Source organism: Asparagus officinalis, chromosome 5 (genome assembly GCF_001876935.1).
Source record: "Asparagus officinalis chromosome 5, Aspof.V1, whole genome shotgun sequence".
Taxonomy (NCBI): Eukaryota; Viridiplantae; Streptophyta; class Magnoliopsida; order Asparagales; family Asparagaceae; genus Asparagus; species Asparagus officinalis.
In genome coordinates this window covers 11,990,120-12,010,888 of record NC_033798.1, presented here as the reverse complement: position 1 = coordinate 12,010,888, position 20,769 = coordinate 11,990,120, and the positions used below count along the sequence as shown (strand labels likewise).

Genomic DNA, 20,769 nt, shown 5'->3' with positions numbered 1-20,769 from the left:
GTTTTGGCAGCTGAGTTATTTCGTGGGGGAGAAAGAAATATTGGCCTAGGGTTTCACACCCGAGGCCTAGGTTTCACACCCAAATTAAGCCAACCCAATTTTCATTTCAATTTTCAATTCATTCAATGATTTTTCATTCTGATTATAGCAATCCTTTTAAAAGAAAAAAATTACAAATTTGGAAATCTCACAGAATCCATCAAATCTCTCACTGATTAACTACTAAATTAAACAACAATTCAAAATTTAAAAATTCAAATTTTAAAAATTAAAACTAAGCTAATATGGAAGATTTTCAATTCTTGTTCTCATCATTCTCCCCAGGTGGGAGAAAACTCGACTCTGTCGAGTTAGCTGCAGAAACCTATCATCTTCAATATACTGTCTGCATCTTAATCTTCCATCAGATACTTCCCTGCATCTCAAATTATTAGTTAGATTGCATTGTAAATTCACCATATAAAATATTATCAAAATTCACTGCTGCATGGGTGAGTATATATAGAAGTGGGGGTAAAGTGAAAGAACTCTCATAAATAATGGGCTAGAATCAGGTTTATATTAGTGGACTGCTAATAACATTATGACTGTTCAATCAATCAATATTGAGAATAGAACTATGACCAAATCGATAATATAAATGTTGCTATTAATTAGTTCAAATTGAGAATAGAACTATGACCAAATCGATAATATAAATGTTGCTATTAATTAGTTCAAGAGTTGGAAAAGCTCATAAATATCATGTCAAATCTTAAACAAATATAAATGTTGCTATTAATTAGTTCAAGAGTTGGAAAAGCTCATAAATATCATGTCAAATCTTAAACAACTATAAATAAACTGTGTTGGACAAGTCCAAACCATCTCAATTATCATCATTAACAGTTTTAAATTATGTCCCGACTCAAATTCATACATTTCAGTTAGCATTGTATTTATTCAAATTAGATCACTGATTCCCCAATATATGATCAATGCAAAATAAAAAAAAATGATGTAAATTAACTCAAATGATTATGATGAAATGCAGACTCAAACAATGTGATCAATGGCAGATGTAACTCAACAAAGTGTCTAAAATGCATGACGTCCTCTATCAAATGGAATAATTAGGTGTTTCTTCGTTAATATGCATAACAAATTTCCAATTTTTGCAGTGATAAGGAGGAACGTGCAAACACATGCATGACGGATGAGTGTTTTTTACGTGTTTAACATGAGAGAGAATGAAAACACTCGTGCTCAAACTCATATCCCTAATCACTATATATTCCGAAAATGGATCATTATTTGTGTGAGTGATTGTCGAGACAATGCATAGGGATTTGACATCTGATATGGTAGCTATTTTACTATGCTCAATTTGGGATTCAAGTTTCATACAGATATCTAAGTGACTCACTTTTGGAACCGACTCAGGAACATATTGGGTGTCATGTTGGTCCAAGAGGACTTCGTGGGGAATATCAACAACGTTTTCAGTCAAAGAAGTGAAATCAAGAGGAGTTGGAGTTTCAATTTCAGGAACAGCTTCAGGGACAACATCAGTGAACTCCGTGATCAAAGGAGTATCTTGGGGAATAATCGGAGTGTTGTCATTGCATGAAACTTCAGTTAACTCCACAATTGCAGGGGTAGTTTCAGAAGGAACGGAAGCGCATGATTCTTCGATTATACTATCCTGAATTTTCTTGTCAGAATTAGATTTTGTCAAATCTACGGCCTGGTTAACGGTTTCCTCAATAATAGATTTTGATTTTGTTATAGGCGGATTCTAACTCTGAACAGAGTTGTACAGACGAAAGCAACGTGCCCATATCCTTGATAATTGCAACACTGCATTATTGGGCTAAGTTTGGAGAGAGATCTCTCTGACTTCTGGCCCTTGGGATCGACTCTAGACTGGGAAGAACTAGGGTTAGATCGACTCAGAGGCTGACTAGAGGTATTGGCACAGGAAGACTGAGAGGAATGAGTTCAAAAATCCTGAGCCCTATGAGATTGATGGAATTTGGCTTCATCTAAATCTTGAACTAAGACGTAAGCTCTCTCAAGGGTGTTTACTCCTCTAGCAAAAAGTTCGGTTTGGAGGTCACTTCTCAATCCAGCTCTAAACTTTGACAAGACTTTCATTGGTGCCTCTTGCTCTATGATGTTGCATCGAGTAAACAATTAATCAAATTGAGCAACGTACTCTTTGCAGATTTGGTTCCCTGAGTAAGACAATACCACTTATCTAGCAATCTATAAATAAACGATGGCGGGAGATATTTCTGTTTCGGTTCGTCGATCATTTCTTACCAAGTAAAAATTGGTAACTCACTTCTAATATGCCTTATCATTTCGAAGTTGGACCAATATTGACAGGCGGGTCCAGTGAGCTTCATTGTGGCAAACTTGACTTTCTGGGATTCCGTCAGGGCGTACTAATCGAAGTAGCAATCCATGCTCTTCAGCCAGTCAAAGAAAGTTTGTGGGTCGAGCTTACCATCAAAGATTGGTGGATCAGGCACAAGTTGAGGTGGGGGTCGATGAACGATGTACCCATGACCTTGTGGTGGGTATCCATAGCCTTGACCTCGTGGCGGAGTTGTAACCCGCGTTTCTTCTAACCTAGCACGTCTCTCGTTGGTGTTATTCAGGGTCTCGCGGGTAGCTCTGCTCTCATGGGTTAAGTTACTTATTTGTCCGTTTAACTCAGCGATTTGCTTAAGTAGTTCGAAGAATTCGGGATTTGTACTGCCTGACATGCTTGACTCACTAGTTGACTCACTTGACTCTCATAATCGATAGGGTAGACCTGTGCGAGTAGGCATGCACTAACAACTAGATGAGATGAATGGTGTGCACAAACAGTTAAATGAGATAAATGAGATTTTTTTTAATATCAAATAAAAGACTCAACTAATCTAAAAAAATAAAAATAAAAATAAAAAAATTCCTACACTAGAACAATGCTCTGATACCAAAAATGATGCGAAATGAAGACAAGGGGTCTGTTGGAATCAGCGATTTAATTCGAACAACGCACCATTTCGCCAAAAAAATGATATTCGGTAGGAAAATAATTTAAAAACAACTAATGTGACTGATGGATTTTAATAAAATTTGCATAAGTAGTGATGAATAATTCCAATCCCGATCAATTTAATCGCAGTATTCATTATCATTGTACACGTTCTAAAATCAATATCAAATTTTCAACAATCACATGTTCAGATACTCACAGATTTAATTTAAGCAGTGAATATATGATAAGAATTTAGAGATGCAATACTCATGCAATTAACTAATAAATTGAAATCCACGGAAAAATATTGAGTTGAGAGAAACAAAACCTCAGTGGATTACTATTCAGAAATGTTGAGAGAAATCCAAAAGCCCATTAGCTTCTACAGTGAAGCCCACAACGCAACTTATCAACAAACCCATCAATATATTCTGATCTCTGTTCTTTGATCTCAGGGAAGGGAAACCGACGGCTGTTCGGTGCGGCTTCGATCTGAGGAGAGGTGGACCGTGGCTGCTCGAGGGCGAAGAACGATGGCGACTGTCGGCGGTTGAGGGAGAGCAGGGAGGAGGGGACCGCAGGGTTGGGGCGACGCTGGATGTCGACGGGCGCCGTGAGGAGGTGCCTGGGATGGCGGTGGCTGTTCGACGGCGGGCTGAGGGTGGCGTAACGACATCGTGGACGACGTGACGGCGCGGGCGAAGGGCAGGACGTCGTCGGTGAGGCTGTTCGGAGGTGACGGAGATCAGGGGGTCGTCGGGACTGTTGGAAGGTGGAGGGGAGTAGGGGTGTTGGCGAGTGGAGGCTGCTCGTTGTTGAAGGGGGGCAGGGAAGTCGGGACGATGACGGCTTGAAGTGGGGCTTGCGGCCTGTAGAGAGAGTGATGACGGGGAGATGGGGTGGTGGCTGATCGGAACGATGGAGGAGAGGAGAGCATAGGGGCTCGGATCAGGCGGTGGCTAGTTGGTGGTTGTTGAGAGAGCGGGAAAGAGATGAGGAATCGGGCTTGGGAGTTTGTACGTGAGTGGACGGAGAAGAAGCCGGTTCGTGATGGATGCAGGGGGGAAGATGGGTTCAACGTGGAGAAGAAAGATGAACAGGAGGATTGAGTTTTGGCGGCTAAGTTGTTTCGTGGGGGAGAAAGAAATATTGGCCTAGGGTTTCACACCCGAGGCCTAGGTTTCACACCCAAATTAAGCCAACCCAATTTTCATTTCAATTTTCAATTCATTCAATGATTTTTCATTCTGTTTACAACAATCCTTTTAAAAGAAAAAAATTACAAATTTGGAAATCTCACAGAATCCCTCAAATCTCTCACTGATTAACTACTAAATTAAACAACAATTCAAATTTTAAAAATTCAAATTTTAAAAATTAAAACTAAGCTAATATGGAAGATTGTCAATTCTTGTTCTCATCAAAAACTCTTAACATTTCTGTTAACAGAGCATTTTCATGATCCTTGCAACTTCCAATAATTTCTCATGATATATGATTATAGTTAGTTTGCAACTCCATGGGAGCATGAGGATCAGTTAGAGTTGCATACAAAGATTTTACTATCAGATTTCTTCTGAACGAATGGTCACTATTATAAACTTGCTTGCGTTTTCGTTCCCTTCTGGGTGGCTCAATCCAATTCTCACTAACAATTTTCTTAAAGTCCACCTTGTTTTCATCATTTTGTACAAGTCAGAAATAATTAGTCAAGCAATAACTATCTAAAATATATGACATTAGTCAAGAGTTAATGTATTCATAATAACATAGAAGATCATAAAATGCTTACTCTTTTGCTCGGCCAATCTGCCTTGTTGAATAACTAAAGCATCAAAAGCAAGCTTCTTATATGCCCTGTCAATAACTTTTTCCTCAATGGTGTACTGCGGTATCAAGGGGAAAATGACAGTAACTTACAAGAGATTTCACATTAACATAAGAAGAGTCAGTAAACTTCATTTAGTAAAGCTAAACCTCAGTGCAAAACCGGAACACTTAACTTCTTTCTTTTGATCAATTCTATGTAAATAATCTTGGGCTTGCGGATCAACTTGCGGATTCCTGAGCTTAATAACAATAGGACATCATATTGAGAACTGTGCTAAATAGTAAAACGACCAAAAAAAATACAGAAAAACATGTCTACCAATCACTATCATAAAGAATAACCACATCGGCAGTGGCAAGGTTAATCCCCAGCCCCCCTGCTCTTGTTGAAAGCAAGAAAATGAATTTTTCACTTCCTGGTTGATTGAAGGCTTCAATCGAAGCATCACGATCTTCCCCACCCGTATTCCCATCAATACGGCCATACTTATATCCACAAAATATGTTATTGAAAAAAATATGCAGCTGAAAGAACAATTAGCCTCACAATTTACCAACTCCTTAACAGGCCTTAACCAAAACTAGTATAGGACCCTATATAATTTTTAGGCAAAGGAAACCATAAAATGATATTGAAAGATATGCAATGGATCCTTAACAAGCCTTAAGCGAACCAATTAACTAACCTATATTTTAAGCATGTATCATGACTTACCATCTCATCAACTAGAATGCCATTGATGTCATTTTCATTTAATCGTATTAACCAATTTAATCCAGCAAGTTGATAGTCTCTCATCTTCCCCTGTAGACCTGCAATGAAAGTGTAACATTATCAAGGGGGAATTTCTTTATTTCTCAGCAAAAATAAGAGACCTCTTCTCTACTCATATGAACTGTTCAGATTTTTTTTAGTTATGGAAAAATTCAAAGAAACCTTAATTGAACAGTTGTCACCAGTTAGTAGGCATTAAGTAAAATTAATATTCAAAAACTTGGGATAAGAGAATGCAAGTCAAGACTGCATTTGCCCCAAACATATGAACCTAACAAATTGCTAGATTTTGATTTTTGACATCAATTTTTCATCTGTTTTATGTTTGGATATGAAATTCAAAACTAGATAATTTGTCAGTTCAGGGGCAGTATTGACAACCAAAACACTCTCATAAAAAACCTGCACTGAGTGGCACCCGACCAGCCCACATATATTAACATTTGAACCGCATGGATAGGTGAAAAAAAATGTTCTTGCATACACAAATAAGTTGAACCAATCAGCTACTAGCATTACAGAGTAGCACTTGCAAGATGGTTGCAGAAGGACGAGTCCCTCCCGTACCAGCCAAACCATCTTCTTCCTCGAGATATTCTTCATCTTCTTCCTCAGTAAGTTTGGATGCATGGCGGCCCCTACGCAAGTGTAAAAAATACATACAAACATCACATGCAAACATCTACCCAGATTGTAACATGTAACTGTTACTATCAAAACAAATAAGCACCCAAAGAGAAACTAAAATGTCATTTTGCATATTCATCTACCAGTAATAAACCAAAAAAACATAGGCTCGGTGAGTAAAATACACTAGATTAGGAAGATATATCAAATAAATTCACATTGTAATTGTTAAAACTCAAACGTAACCATGCATATCAAAACCGTTAAGCAAACAAAAGGATAAGCATCTGTGGAGAACCATTTCACTTCTTGTAATCTGTATACATAAACATACTTACTTCCCTTTCAACTTCTTGACCACATCTCACTCATGTCCTATGTCTGGGTAACACTGATTTTACGAGATAGAAAGCAAAAGAAGCACTGTGACAGGCACTTCAAAAGGAAATTAATAAGTATCATGAGCTATCAATGACTAGATTGCATTGGCAGTACAGTTGTATACACTGCCGAAAATATTTAGATGAAAATTATATTTAAGACTAAATGTACCTTTTTGTCATGCAAGTCCTTATCAAGATCTAACAATCTTGTTTTAATTCTATTTGTGAGGCTGGCAGCCACGTCTTCGCTGAAAGGGGCATCAGGAAGAAACCCAAGGTTATGCTTACCAATAATCTTTTGTATCCTTGAATCACGTTCATGCCTCGAAGATATGTGAGCCTGAGATACATGCAATGTCAACTGCATATCATAAAAGGTAAATGTGAAACCAATGAAACATAGAAGTGGCACATTACATCAGCTTCTGCTTGAAGTTTCCCGATCTCTCGCATGGACTCATTAATTGTCTGTGAAAATGTGGAACTTCTGGTTTCTTCATCATTCATCTCTCTTTCCAGCTTACTAATTTTAGACTGTAGTAATGCGATCCTTTCTTCAAATTTGCTTTGCCATTCTTTTAACTTATCATCAGTATCTAAAAAAGATGAAAGAAGAGAAAAGCCATTGAAGAAGCCGACAAAAAATTTAACCTGCATACTACTAAAAAGATAAATGCATGTAAAGCAACATCTAGTAGTATTGCAGCCTATGGAGATGCAGAAGAATGAGAATCATTGCCCTATTATCAAACAATATCAGAGTAATCGAAAGAACAACTCATAAAACTGTTGGAAACCTCAAATGGACAGAATGAGAATAAACAACAAGGGAAATAAATATTCCGCACCTTTGTACAACAATCACATGTTTGTATATGTTCAATATGTAAAGGTCAGGTTTCTTAGCCGACCTTCATTTTCCTCAGCAAGGGCAGCATATTGTGTCTGTTGCAGCTTAAATAAAGTGCTTCTCGCAGTAGTACTCGTTGAAATCTGGTCTTAAGAGTTTCTGCAATTCCTTCAAAGTAATTCTGTATGTAAGATTTTGTCCTCTACACCTTGAATGTTCCTCTCCAGTTCCTTAATCTGTGCTTTTAGGGATTCACTTTTTTCCTGCTCCTGGGATATACTATCCCGGAGCTGGATAAACAAATTTAGTTCTATTTTAGCATATATTCAAATAATAAATGAACATAGAACAAGAAAACTAAGGTCATAGATATGAGAGAGTAAAAAGATATAAAAGAAATAACAGGTCAGAAAGGAATACAACCTTATGAGCCGCATCTTTCAGAGTTTGAAGATTCTCTAATTTCAACTTGTAAGTCTTTATCTCGTGTGATCCTTGTGAAGCTTTTTTATAACCTCTAGAGCTTTTGTACAACTACACAACACACAAAGATAAAGTGGGATCATATTGTATGAGATCAACATTCATGAACACAATAACAAAATAGCCGGCTTGAAATTCAAATGCATGGAATTTCTTTTATAAAAAAATATCAGAAAATCGTTCGCAAAGAAGAAAATTCAACATTGAACAGAATCGCTAAAAGACTCACAAAATTATACTAGTCAATATGAACTTGTAGAAATAAATCCAAGTCAAAACACAAATAAACAGGACTAATTTCCCAAACAATAATTTTGGAAACCCTCATTATAAATAAAGCATGTCGGTAGAAAAATGCTCTACCAAGACAAAAAAAATTTCAAGATATTCCATTTAACCTTGAACTCTTACTTTCCAACGCGTAACAATAAATTTTCACAAAGATTATCTGATATATAAAAGCACCCACGTCAAAATTTTGAACATTTATTCTTCATTGTTAAGGGAAAGAACACAAATGGGTCATAAATCCAAATAAATTCAAGTACCATCATAAGGGGAAGGGGGCCTCATTGATTTGGGTTATTGGGTCTGTTCTCTCTCTACCATGGACTCCAGCTGCTGGTCCATCTTATTCACCTCGAATCTCGACACCGTGGCTTCAGCGGAGGAGCTCAAGGCTTCGACCGCTTTGGTTTCGGCTTCGGCGACCATTGCGAACTTGGCGGAGACGATGGCGCCCTCGAGGGCGAGGGGGATGGAGAGGCTGTCGGTGCCACACACAACGTCACAGACGGAGATGCCGGCGAGGGGCCCATCATCCTTGAGCATCTCTATGGTTTTCTCGACGGTTTTGGGGTGGCCGAGGCGGATGTCGAGCTGGACCTTGTTGATGCCGTCGGTGGATTCGTCGTAGATTCTTGCGCCAGCGTTGGAAGCCAGTGTTGTTGAAGTAGTTGCGAACAACCTCTTTGTCGTCGAGGCCGCCGAGCCCTTCGGATTGTTGCTGGCGGCGGCGGGCGGGGGCGTTGAAGTAGTTGCGAACAACCTCTTTGTCGTCGAGGCCGCCGAGCCCTTCGGATTGTTGCTGGCGGCGGCGGTCGGGGTCGGAGAGGGATTTCAGGGGATGGAGATGACGATGATGATGAAGACGAGAGGTGGATTTTTGGTAGATTGAAACGAGGGATTTGAGAGATTGGGGTTAAGGGCGCGGGGATTTTAGAGTTTAGGTGAAATTTTTGGGGGGAAGGGGAAATTTTTGGGGGGAAGCAGGTTTAGTTAAGGAAGAGAATGGAGAAATAGATATGTTTTATTTTAGAAAAGAAAAATAACCAAATCACCCAAACGGTTTAAACCGTTTGGGCTAAACATCCCAAACGGTTGTAACCGTTTGACGATTGTGTTTGGGATCTCCTAACAGCCCAAACGGTTGAAACCGTTTGGGTTTTGTTATCCCAAACGGTTTGCAACCGTTTGGGCTATTTTCACTTGTCCAAACGGTTCTAATAACCGTTTGGACTGTTCTGTTTTGTACTAGTGTATCTTATACATGTAGCTTAGTTTATTATAATTTGCGCTATACTTAGCATATTTAATTCTTATTTACTAATCATGACCTGAATGTATTTATAGTAAATTTTTACGTCACTACATGCTATATGTTTATAGCATTTAAAATTTTAAAATTATATACTTAACTTTTAAGGCTTACGCCTTATGCTTTGAAGCTTACACCTCGCTTTATAAAATGGTCTACCACTTTGCTCAGTGCTTCCGCTATTTTGAACATTGTGTTGAACATGATCAGACTATCTCAAATTCTTAATCAATTCTCTTTCATTTTATCCTTAATAGAAACAAATGTACTTATTTCTTACCTTATCGTTTAAGGTAAATCCACAAGTCTATCATATCATTCCTTTTCCTAAACACTTACTTTTTGCATATGTTCTTTTCGATTGTCATATATTTTGATCCATAAAGCATTGTACTTATAATTGACTATAGAATTGTCCTTGTGTTTATTTTTATTCCTAAGTTATTTGATTGCAGGAGCAAATCCCCAAGTAAAATATCTAGGATATTATATCAGAAGAAAAAAATCAGGTTCTGACGTATTATAGAAATTTTAGATTATGTAGCTCAACATAGCTCAAATGGAAAGAGCGACAATAATGATAAACAACAGAGCATTTCTTCCAAATCTTTTGGGTTGATTCATGAATTATATTCTTCGATTCTGTTCTGTTAAGGGTCATCTTCTTTATTAAATAAACCACTCATATTATTCTAATTTCATTCTAGCCAAGTTCTCTTAACCTACCTCCAGCCTCCTTGCTTAATTAAAATAAAGTATGTAAAAGGAAACCCATAACAGACGATCATATTAATGGTTGGATTGAGGGAGCATATCTTTGACACAACCTAAATTTTTGTCGACCTTCTTTGCATGTTCTTTTTTACTTATGTATCACAACACTTTACTTTGTAGGGAATAAATTATTTTCTATACTAGCTAATTTGTTTCTGATTTAAGAGAATATTCTGTATATTTTGGTGATGGACTAACACAAGCATATATCATACTTCATCGGTATATGATAAGAACCACTTGGAGATAGCACTTAATGCTACTGAAGGTATGCATTTATTGATTTGAAATTAAGGTTGATATTCTTTACGTTTTGCAGTTGCTTTGTATGTTGATTTAGAAGTTTTAACAGCCTCTCACATTTGTATTTTTCATTGGAATGGCATTTGATGCTAACAGCACATTGCAGATATTTCAGGTCACTGTCCTAGCTACTCCATGAACGATCTTGAACCATTACCTTATTTGATTTTGAAAATATATCTAAAAATATTTTGAACATGTTGAAGAAGAAGACAAGCATACCCTTTTGTTATTTGACCTTTAGTCACCTTTATATTTCTCTGCATCTTCGACCTTTTCGAGCTACATCTACTAATATTTTCCATATTAAATCCATGTTTACCATATTGTTTGATATGATAAATGAATGTGGACAAGTATTACATGCACTCTATCTTATGCATTAAGTGGCATGTTCAATTGCATAGAAAATCAGTACTCCACCATATTGTATGTACCCAAATTAAATAAAGCTGATGTACCAAATTATGAGTCTAGGTAGGGGACCAAGACTAATGATTTTAGTAAAATATGTTCACATTGTTATCCATTTATTCACATTGTTATCCATTTAATCATATGATGACTGTCGTTTTGCTGTGAGGAGATAAGTTAAATCTTATAAACAAGGAACGATGAGTAACTTGGTGCCATTTTATTCCATCTCCGTCCTGAATAAATTGTTAAGTTTTAGTTGATTTTACCTGGGTAGAAAAATTCCGAATTAACCGGCTCTTTGATAATCTTTAAATTCTCTCAGGTAGATGGAAATTACATGGGTGCTGTCAAGTTAGTAATCGAATTCAAGGAGTGTGGACTGAACCCTGATGCTTACGGCTAACTTATTGCGTTAACTGTATTAGCCGAAGAGCAGAAAGAGTTCTCAAAAGCTTTGCACAAGTTAAAGGCATCAATGAAGTCAGGCTCTATTGCTGTACTCGATGATGAGAATACAAATCATATCGAGAAATATCAATCCGATATCATAAACTATGGAGTACGATTATCAAATTGCGCAGTCCAATAAGGAAGCTCTGTAACTGCCGGTATAGTTCATGAGAAGCTCCTCGCAATTTACACTTGTGCTGGATTAGGGCTGGAAGCTAAGAACGAGCTATGGCAAATGAAGCTATCAGGCAAAGAGCCTGACAAAGAACTCTGTGATGTTGTTCTAGCCATTTGTGCGTCTCAAAAAGAAGTTAGTGCTGTTAACAGATTGCTTGCCATAACTAAGATTATGGGTTCTGGCCGAAGGAAGAAGACTCATGGTTACTTCAAGGGTATGTTAAAGGAGGGAATTATTTGGATGCTTCAGATACTCTCATGAAAATGCTTGACCTCGATTTGTGTCCTGAGTATTTGGATGGAATTTCTGTGTTGCAAGGATTGGGTAAGAGCATAAAGGAATCTGGTAGTATTGAGCTCTAGATGAAGCTTTGTAGGAGGCTGTCTGATGTGAAACTGATTGGAACCTGTCTTGTGTATTTGTATGTACATAGATACAAGCTGTGGGTGGTGAACACGCGCTGAAGGCGAAGTTGTTGGGTACGGAGTACTGTATATATAAGTCGGAGAAAATATTATACAGGTGTATAGTTTCATATGTTTGTTATGTAATACATAGTGATGTCTGAAAGCCTTTTTTTTAACGATATCTGAGGAACTTGGAGTATTGATTGATTCTGGATGAGGTTTCTTTATAATTGTTGGATTACCTATTGTGAATAAGATGAATGGTGATTTGATGATGTTGGTCTTTTTTTATGAGACAACATAAAATGTAAAGCAGACTTTGAGAGTGCATCCAGTGTTGCTTATGAAAATTGTGGTCTCAAATTCAAAAGTAATGTTTAGCTTATGAAAATTGTGGTCTCAAATTCAAAAGTAATGTTTATTTAGCAAATTATTTGCTTTTGGTTATTAACATTATCAACTTCGAGCTTTCATCAAAATCAAAAGGCAAATAATATTATTGACGAGAGGATCCAAATCCTATAATGCCAACATCTAGTATTTATAAAAATTGTCGAAGTAACATTTTAGAGCTCAAAAATCACAGCTATGTCTACATTCTTTTGAAGGAAAGTATACTCATTCCAAATATCAACGATTTAAACAGTGCCAAATGATTGGGGTTTGAAAGTGGCCAACGCACTTATTTTAAGTGTACTGCATTATGAACAATAATTCTCAGATTTGAACACAATAGACACATTGTAGTGAGCTACAAGCCATCTTATTTATTTCTTCATATCCAATCTAAGCTTCAGCAACTATATTTAGAAAACATGAAAAGCTTAAAGATCAAAATAGGGGCATTTATATTTAAAAAACATGAAAAGCTGAGAGATCAAAAAAGGGTTCAAGAATAGCTAGATGTTGGTAGTATTTTTCCTTTTCCAAAATTTCAGTTGCACATTGCGAAGCACAACGGTCACTGCAAACCCCACTCCAAATCCCAGGCCAACTAATAGCGCAAGTACAATGATATAGGTTGACGATGATGAATGGTCAGAGGCAATAGGTTGCACTGCACTTGTCTGATTTGGGCTTCCGTTGTTGCATTGCTTTGATAAAGGACTTCCACACAGTCCATCGTTATCCAGGTAAGAAGCGTTCGAAAATGTATTGAACTGTTTACTTTGAGGAATTCTTCCTGTTATATTGTTGCTAGACAGGTTTAAAGAAGTTAAGAATGTGAGAGAAGTCAATTCTTGAGGAATCTGTCCAGACAAATGGTTTGCAGAAAGATCCAATCTTAAAAGTTGCCTCATGTTTCCAATTACTGAAGGAATCTCTCCTGTGAGAGAATTTTGTGATAAATTCAACATGCGAAGGCCTCGGAGTTTACCAATCACCTCAGGAATATTACCATCAAAGTTGTTATTTGAGAAATCCACAAGCGTATATGATATCGCTAATATTCTCTGAAAGGAATATTCATACCCGTTAGTTATGACTGAAACTTTATAGTCATAAATATCTCCATATATTCCATCATCACCTTGATTCATAGTGGAGAAATTCATCATGGACTTTACATTGTTGAAACAATTTGAAGGCAAATTTCCATTGAAGTGATTGGAAGATAGATCAAATATCTGCAATTTTAAAAATGTGTTATTTGCCTCAGGACTTTCTGTGACTTTGACTTGCCCACGAAGTGCATTTCCTCGAAGAACTAGGACAGAGATGTTAACCATTTGTCCCAACCAAGATGGAAAACCTCCAACAATCTGATTGCTCCCAAGGTCTAAAACCTTTAGCGACCCACAATTGAGCAAAGTTTGAGAAATTGAACCTTTCAAACGATTGTCACTGAGGATCAATGACTCCAGCATGCAGTCTTTACTAAAATGTTTAGGAATTTCCCCTTGAAGTTGGTTCCCTTTTAGATTCAAGTCAGTAAGAGATTTGATATCGAATAGACACGAAGGGATTGAACCACTCAAACTATTTCCAGACAAGTCGAGGACTTGGAGATCGTGTGCTTCACAGATGGATGCTGGGATTTCTCCAGTAAGATTATTGTTCCTGAGAAGAAGATGAGTGCAGTTTAAAAGATAGGAGGAAATGTTAGACGGGATAACTGATGAGATGCCATTGTTTGAGTAATCTATGAATTGGGACGACGTCGAGGGAAGAAAAATTGGTCCCTGAAGTGAGTTTGAATGGAGATCAAGAACACCCTGGGTATCACCTTGTTTCCAAGAGAGAATATGTGGGCCTTCGAAATGAGTGAATTCATTCATGGAGAGATTCAAATAAGATCCCCTGTCTAATCCCCAAATCCATTCCGGTATTCCGCCGCCAATCTTGTTATCAGAAAGGTCCAATCTGTCGAGTTCATGTTGATGTCTTAGAAAGGAAGGCACTTTGATCAGGTTGCATGAAGCCAAGGATAAAATAAAAAGGCTGGGAAAGGTGTCAGAATAATTAACGCCACTATCTTCTTGTACAGATAATCTATTGTTCCGAGAGAGGTCGAGCTCTGTTAAGTTCGGGAGGTTTCTTATCATGCCGAGCTCCACCGTTCCATTAAAGTTGTTTGATGATAGGCGGAGTGACTCGAGGGCTGAGAGCTTAAATAAGGATATTGGAATCTGTCCTTGAAGTTGATTATAACTCAGATCAAGATCACCTAAGGACATTGAAGGATTTGAGAACTCTTTTAACTCACCATAGAATTGGTTATTCCTGGGTTGCAATTCCTCTAAAGCAGGGAGAGTAAACAATGAGACTGGCACCGATCCAGAAAGGAAGTTGTGACTTAGATCTAAGAATGTGAGATGAGTCAGATTTCCGATAGAAGTGGGGATCGGACCCGTGAAATTGTTCTCCGAGAGGTCTAAATATGTGAGCTGGGTAAGATTCCCGATGGAAGATGGTATCATCCCGGTCAGACCGAATTCATAGAAACCCAGAGTAGTCAGGTGCTTGAGATTAGAAATAGAGTCTGGTATGTTCCCGGATAAATTCATCCCAAAAAAGCTCAAACTTTGCAACGCATTGTTGCTTGGAAAATCCGGCAGATTCCCAGAAAGCATCGGATTCATTGTTAGGTCGAGAAGAGTCAGGTTGGCGTGTGATGTCAAGATGTCTGTCGGCAACAATCCTGCGACTCCAAATATATATACTATATAATAAATAAGGAAATAATGCTTGAATATAAAACTGATTAGATAAAGAAGTACAGCTTTACCTGGGAGATTACAGTCGCTCAAACCGAGCACTTGAAGGTGAGGCATCGAGGTGGACAAAGCACTTCCCCAGTCTAGGTTCGAGGACATGTCGACGCCGTCGAGACGGAGATCCCTCAGATTGCTAAGGTTTCCAACTAGAGTCCGGAAACTTGGATGGCAGAGTTGTGAGTAATTGCTGAGGTAGTATCCTTCCATGTAGAGGCCGTCAGGTGAGTAGATGACCATTGCAACGCTGAGGTCGAGGGAGATGAGGTTGGTTAAGAGAGAGATGCCGACAGGAATCTGACCACTGAATCCGGCTAATGAGAGATCGAGACGGGTGAGTTGTGTAAGGTTCTCAAACCCCACCTGAGGAAAGTCTCCTTGAAAGAAATTGCCGGAGAGGTCGAGAGTTCGGAGGGAGGTGAGATTGAAGAGGCTAGCACTGAGTTTACCATTGATACCACGTTGACTGAGGTCGAGGCCGCTGACGTGGCCAGATTTGGGGTCGCAAGTGACTCCCTCCCAGCCGCAGCAGTTGGAGCCAGGTTTCCATGAAACCGGGGGGCCGCGAGCTTTGGGATAATCATGTATTTCAATGCCCATGCCGAAGGAGACACCGTGTATTATGTCGAGGAGGGAAGACCTGTCGGATGGGAGGCAGTCGACGGTGGTATTGGTATGACGAGCAGCAGCGCATGCGGACGGGATCAGCAGCAGCGACACTATTAGAAATAGTATACAATGGACAAGTAGCCGATCAAGTATTGCAGTGCCCATGCTGACTAGTTAATTAATACTCTGATACCCAAAGGTGAATGAGCAGTTAACGGATATATATAAGTAGGGGGAGATCGAAGATGAAGACGGAAGATGGAAGGAGCAGGCTGGAGCGGTCTTCCTGGCTTGGCTTGGCTTGGCTTGGTGAATGGGATCGAGATTGGTAGCTATAGCGATCTGGTGGGAAGCAGAGGAAATTAAGAAGGCCCCCCAGAAAAGAGGGGGTTGGAGACCCCGGAACGATGTACGAAAGAGACAGCGTGGAAAATGGGCAGATAGAGTGCTGCTTCTTATGAAAAAGCCCTCGATCGATGCTGTACGTGTGAAAGAGCGGCGGGGAATGTCTGGGCTCAGGAGTGGAAAAGACTTCTAGTGTGGAAAATGTGGGACGACTGTGTGGAGAAGAACTTGAAAAAGCTGATTTTTGGGCATAAGTCGACTCATGCACAGAGGGCAAGTCGACTTATGCTAAGTCGACTGTAAGTCGACTTATGGCAAGTCGACTTATCAGGTTTTATAAGTCGACGATCTGTTCTCCAGTTGTTGTTTTTCGCTCTGCCAAGTCGACTTATGCAGACTGATAAGTCGACTTATGACGGGTTTTTTGGAAAGTTCAGGTTCCTATTTGCAGTCTGTTTGGGTTTCTGTTTTGGTATAAATACCAATACGATTTGAGGGTTTTGTAGGAGCAAATCTGGGGATTTTGGAGCACAGAAAAGAGAGATCTTTCTGAGCTATTTGTTAGGGTTATTGGTTGAGAGATTGAGAGATTTGTTGGTGAGATTAGTTGGTTCGTTTGAGCGATTTGTAATCTCAATTTGTACTCTCCTTCTCTATTAGTGAAAACCCTCCCCCTTCTTGCCCCGTGGACGTAGGCAATTGCCGAACCACGTTAAAATTGGTGTTTGGTTTGTGCATTGATATTGGTTTGCTTTTGGCCTTCTTTCTTCGGCGTTTGTTTTGGTTCCTCGGCGCCGCCGTCGGCACAACGAGTGGTATCAGAGCATATCGCTGTCGTTGGGCACTACAAGTGGTATCAGAGCTCGGGCAACGCTTGGGCTATTTGGAGGAGTGGATCGCTTTGGAAGTTCGTTTAGGGCTTCGTTTGGTGATAAAGGTGGGATCTTTTTGGTAAAAATCTCGTCTTTTTCAGTTTGGATCTATTTCTCGTTTGTTTCCGCATTGGTTTGGTGGTGCTTTGAGGATTATGGCCGAGAAAGAAGGAGTTGTGGGCAGTACTTCCGGCGTGAAGACCGTCCAAAGCTTGAATATCCACTCAATGAAGATTGATGTGGAAAAGTTCAATGGCACAAACAATTTTGGACTTTGGCGATGCGAAGTCATGGATGCGCTCAACGCGCAAAATTTGGAAGATACGTTGGAGTTGGACGGGAAACCGGACAACATTGATGAGAAGGTTTGGAAAAAGATGAATCGAACGGCGTGTGGTGTGATTAGGTCTTGTCTCACTCAAGATCTAAAGTATGATGTGATCAATGAGACTTCTGCTAAGAAGATTTGGGAGATCCTTGAGAGCAAGTATTTGACCAAGAGTGTGGAGAATCGCTTGCATTTGAAGAGGAGGCTTTACCGCTTCCAGTTGAAGAAAGGAACCTCCATTGGTGATCACATGAACCACTACACGAAGCTTCTTGCGGATTTGGCGAATGTAGACGTGGTGATTGAAGATGAGGACAAGGCGTTGTTGTTGTTGAGTTCCTTGCCCGACGAGGAATATGAGACCTTCGTTCTTACTCTTATTAATGGGAAGGCATCTCTTTCGTATAGTGAGGTCACCGCTGCACTTGTGAATTATCAGCTTCGAAAGAAGGATAAGGAGACTTCGTTTGAGCCGGTAGCGGGGGCGTTGGTCGCAAGAGCAAAGGGTCCAAACCGTAGTGGGAGGTCGCAGTCTAGAGGGGCACATCTTGGAGTTCGTAAGAATCAATGTGCCTTTTGCAAAGAAGATGGACATTGGAAAGCCGATTGCCCAAAGTTAGTTGATCGAGCCGGGAAGAATAAGGGAAAAGCTATTCAAGCTTCAGAGGCGAATGTTGTCAAGGCTAGTGGCAACGATTCAGATTCGGATTCTTCGGGCTACTCGTTATCTGCACTGCCGTCAGTTTGTGTTGCCTACTCTACAGAGTGGATATTGGATTCGGGTGCTACATACCACATTTGCCCTAGGAGGGATTGGTTCTCCAGCTTTCAGGAGTTGGAAAGAGGGGATTTCGTGCTCATGGGGAATGATCACAAATGCTCTATTGGTGGTATTGGTACTGTTCGGATCAGGATGAGTGACGGGGTGATTCGGGAGTTGGTTGGAGTGAGGTTCGTTCCTCAGTTGAGGAAGAACATCATTTCACTTGGAGCTTTGGAGGCAGTAGGCTATAGGGTGATCTTGGCGGATGCACGCTTGAAGGTTACATTTGGGTCCATGATTGTGATGAAGGGCGTCAGAAGAAGAAATTTGTATTATTTGCACGGAAGCACGGTGATTGATAGGGAAATGACGACTTCATCAGATTCGGCTAGACTGTGGCATTGTTTGGTGCTGGGGTATATGATTGGTAATGCCGTGCATTGGTTGTTGAGGAGTGCTTTGACCTGCAGTTTGAAGTCCTGTGAACCCATTGGGATGAGCAAGAAGACCGAGGTGGAGTTTGGCACTTCTATCCATCATTCGAGGGGTCTTTTAGGAGGGGTTCAGTCAGGCATTTGGGGGCCTTCCAAGGAGGCATCATTGGGAGGTAATCGTATCTTAGTTTCCGCAGTTGGTGATTGTTCTAGGCATTATTGGGTCACGACCAGTTTCCGTTGGTGTAAAGTCCTAGAAGTCAACAATAATTGGAAGAAGTGTATTGGCAGAAAGGTAACTCGTTGTTCTAGATTTAGTAGGAGTCCTTTCTTGCATTTGTGCCGAGCTCACGGCAATAGGAGACACTTCATTGGTGTGGAGACTTTGGGGCGACGAGATGAGATGACAGTTTCGATGGGTCGTTCCTTTCTGGAGGAGGATCGGCGTTGGCTGTCGAGCATTGGTTCTGGTGCTTCGACATATTTGGGTCATCTTAGTCATAGGTCGCCGACTGCTGCATTAGGAGTTATTGGATCTGGTGGAGCTGCTTCAGATTTTGGGTTCGCGTCGGATATTTGGATACCCAGTATTTGGTCACATCGAGGATGTGAGATTTGATCCGATTGCGCGTTTGGGGTTCGGAGGCTCAGTTGATTATCGTTTGGGAGCTTCTGATTTTGTTCTGAGCAGGTATGTCACTTTTGACTCTCGGCAGGGGGGGGGTTCGGAGGCTCAGTTGATTATCGTTTGGGAGCTTCTGATTTTGTTCTGAGCAGGTATGTCACTTTTGACTCTCGGCAGGTGGAGAGTGTTGATCAGATCGTTTGGATATCGCAGCAGGTGGAGAGTGATGCTACTCCACGTTGGGTGGAGATTACTCCACGTACTTCAGATCATACTGCGTCATTTGGGATTCCAGCTGAAGTGACACAGGTTGGGAATCATTTGATTTCGGATGCAGATGATAGATTGGTTTTGGACTCGGTTGTAGCTGGCGGACATGATTTGGATACGGCCATTGGTTTACCTCAGATGGAGGTGTTTGATTTGTATCAGTTTGGGACCGCTATCAGTTGCAGATCCGTCGGTGATATTGGGGAAGAGTTGCAGACTTTTCTATTTGTTTGAGGGCCTTTGGAGGTCGTTTGGTGAACTACGTGAAGGCTTGATTCCTTGGGCAAGAGGATACGTAGGCAGTCTTTATGATGCAGCCGATTTGGTGAGGAGGATACGTAGGCAGTCAGTTTTGATGCAGCCGATTTGGTGAGTAGATACCGACATTTGGGTGAGTGTTTGCACTTCCGTTTGGGTCTCAACTTGTGTGGATGGAATCCGTTGTCATGAGTTCGTTGTCGTGGCGTACTGGATGCAACAAGTGAGGCATTTGTTTTGGTTGGTGTCGGTTCAGTTTTGGTAGAAACTTCGTCGAGATGGAGAATTGAAGAAACCGCAAACGATTTGGTGAAGAACAGGTTTTGAAGACTACAGGAGTCACATTTGGAGCTTCACGGTCGACCGCGACGCAAGGCTGGTCGACCGCGAACGTGCACAGACTCTGGGAGGAGTCTGGCTTTGGCACGGTCGACCGCCGCGGTCGTCGGCGTTTGTTTTGGTTCCTCGGCGCCGCCGTCGGCACAACGAGTGGTATCAGAGCATATCGCTGTCGTTGGGCACTACAGACTGGGCTCAGGCGTGGAAAATGTGGGACGACGACGACGAAGACTTGGAAAATGCCCTCGATGCTGTACGTGTGAAAGAGCGGCGGGGAATGACTGGGCTCAGGAGTAAAGTCTAACATAGTGTGGAAAATGGGGTCGACCTTCTAGTGCCTTTTATTTATTTTTTTATTTTTTATTTTTGGGGGGGTGGGGAAGACCTTCGAAGTGGACAACAGAGCCCTTGATGCTGTGTGAAAGAGCGGACGACGACGACTAAGACTTGGAAAATGGGGTCGACCTTCTAGTGCGGAAAATGGGGTCGAACATAGTGTGGAAAATGGGGTCGACCTTCTAGTGCCTTTTATTTTTTATTATTATTATTTTTGGGGTGGTGGGGGCCTCCAAGTCAATAGTCCAACTATATTATATAAATTGAGTGGCTAAGATTAAGTTAATG

At 40.4% G+C, this 20,769-nt stretch overlaps 3 protein-coding genes and 1 pseudogene across 24 annotated transcripts in view; 1 reads left to right on the top strand and 3 right to left on the bottom strand.

Moving 5' to 3' along the window:
• Positions 1-8,538, bottom strand: part of LOC109840715 — a 16,439-nt gene extending 7,901 nt beyond the window's left edge. For 6 of the 22 annotated variants that reach the window (XR_002247027.1, XR_002247035.1, XR_002247016.1 and 3 more), the window contains exons 1-6: positions 8,510-8,538; positions 7,902-8,012; positions 7,477-7,768; positions 7,046-7,224; positions 6,138-6,968; positions 4,806-5,656 (exon numbers count right to left, since the gene is read on the bottom strand). The gene's annotated coding sequence lies outside the window, so the exon portion shown is untranslated. Of the gene's footprint in view, positions 1-4,805; positions 5,657-6,102; positions 6,969-7,045; positions 7,225-7,476; positions 7,769-7,901; positions 8,013-8,509 lie in introns of all 22 variants that reach the window. The other 16 variants (XR_002247033.1, XR_002247037.1, XR_002247020.1 and 13 more) reach the window with 15 other exon arrangements.
• Positions 1-12,362, top strand: part of LOC109840714 — a 24,082-nt pseudogene extending 11,720 nt beyond the window's left edge.
• LOC109843402 (receptor-like protein 12) lies at positions 12,965-14,785 on the bottom strand. The gene has a single exon (XM_020412337.1). The coding sequence runs from the start codon at positions 14,763-14,765 to the stop codon at positions 12,987-12,989; it is 1,779 nt and encodes a 592-aa protein (XP_020267926.1). The 5' UTR covers positions 14,766-14,785; the 3' UTR covers positions 12,965-12,986.
• On the bottom strand, positions 14,786-16,076 carry LOC109841523 (leucine-rich repeat receptor-like protein kinase TDR). The gene is made up of 2 exons (XM_020410486.1): positions 14,939-16,076; positions 14,786-14,811 (listed from the first exon to the last, which is right to left on the bottom strand). Exons 1-2 carry the CDS (start codon positions 16,074-16,076, stop codon positions 14,786-14,788), a joined length of 1,164 nt encoding a protein of 387 aa, XP_020266075.1.

Coding starts and splice junctions, on each gene's coding strand:
- LOC109843402 (XM_020412337.1), bottom strand. CDS start 14,765: ATGTCCTTAGGTGATCTTGATCTGAGTTATAATCAACTTCAAGGACAG.
- LOC109841523 (XM_020410486.1), bottom strand. CDS start 16,076: ATGGGCACTGCAATACTTGATCGGCTACTTGTCCATTGTATACTATTT. Junction 14,812..14,938: donor CTCGGAGAACAATTTCACGG/GTCCGATCCCCA, acceptor ATTGCAACCCAG/GAATAACCAATTCTATGGTG.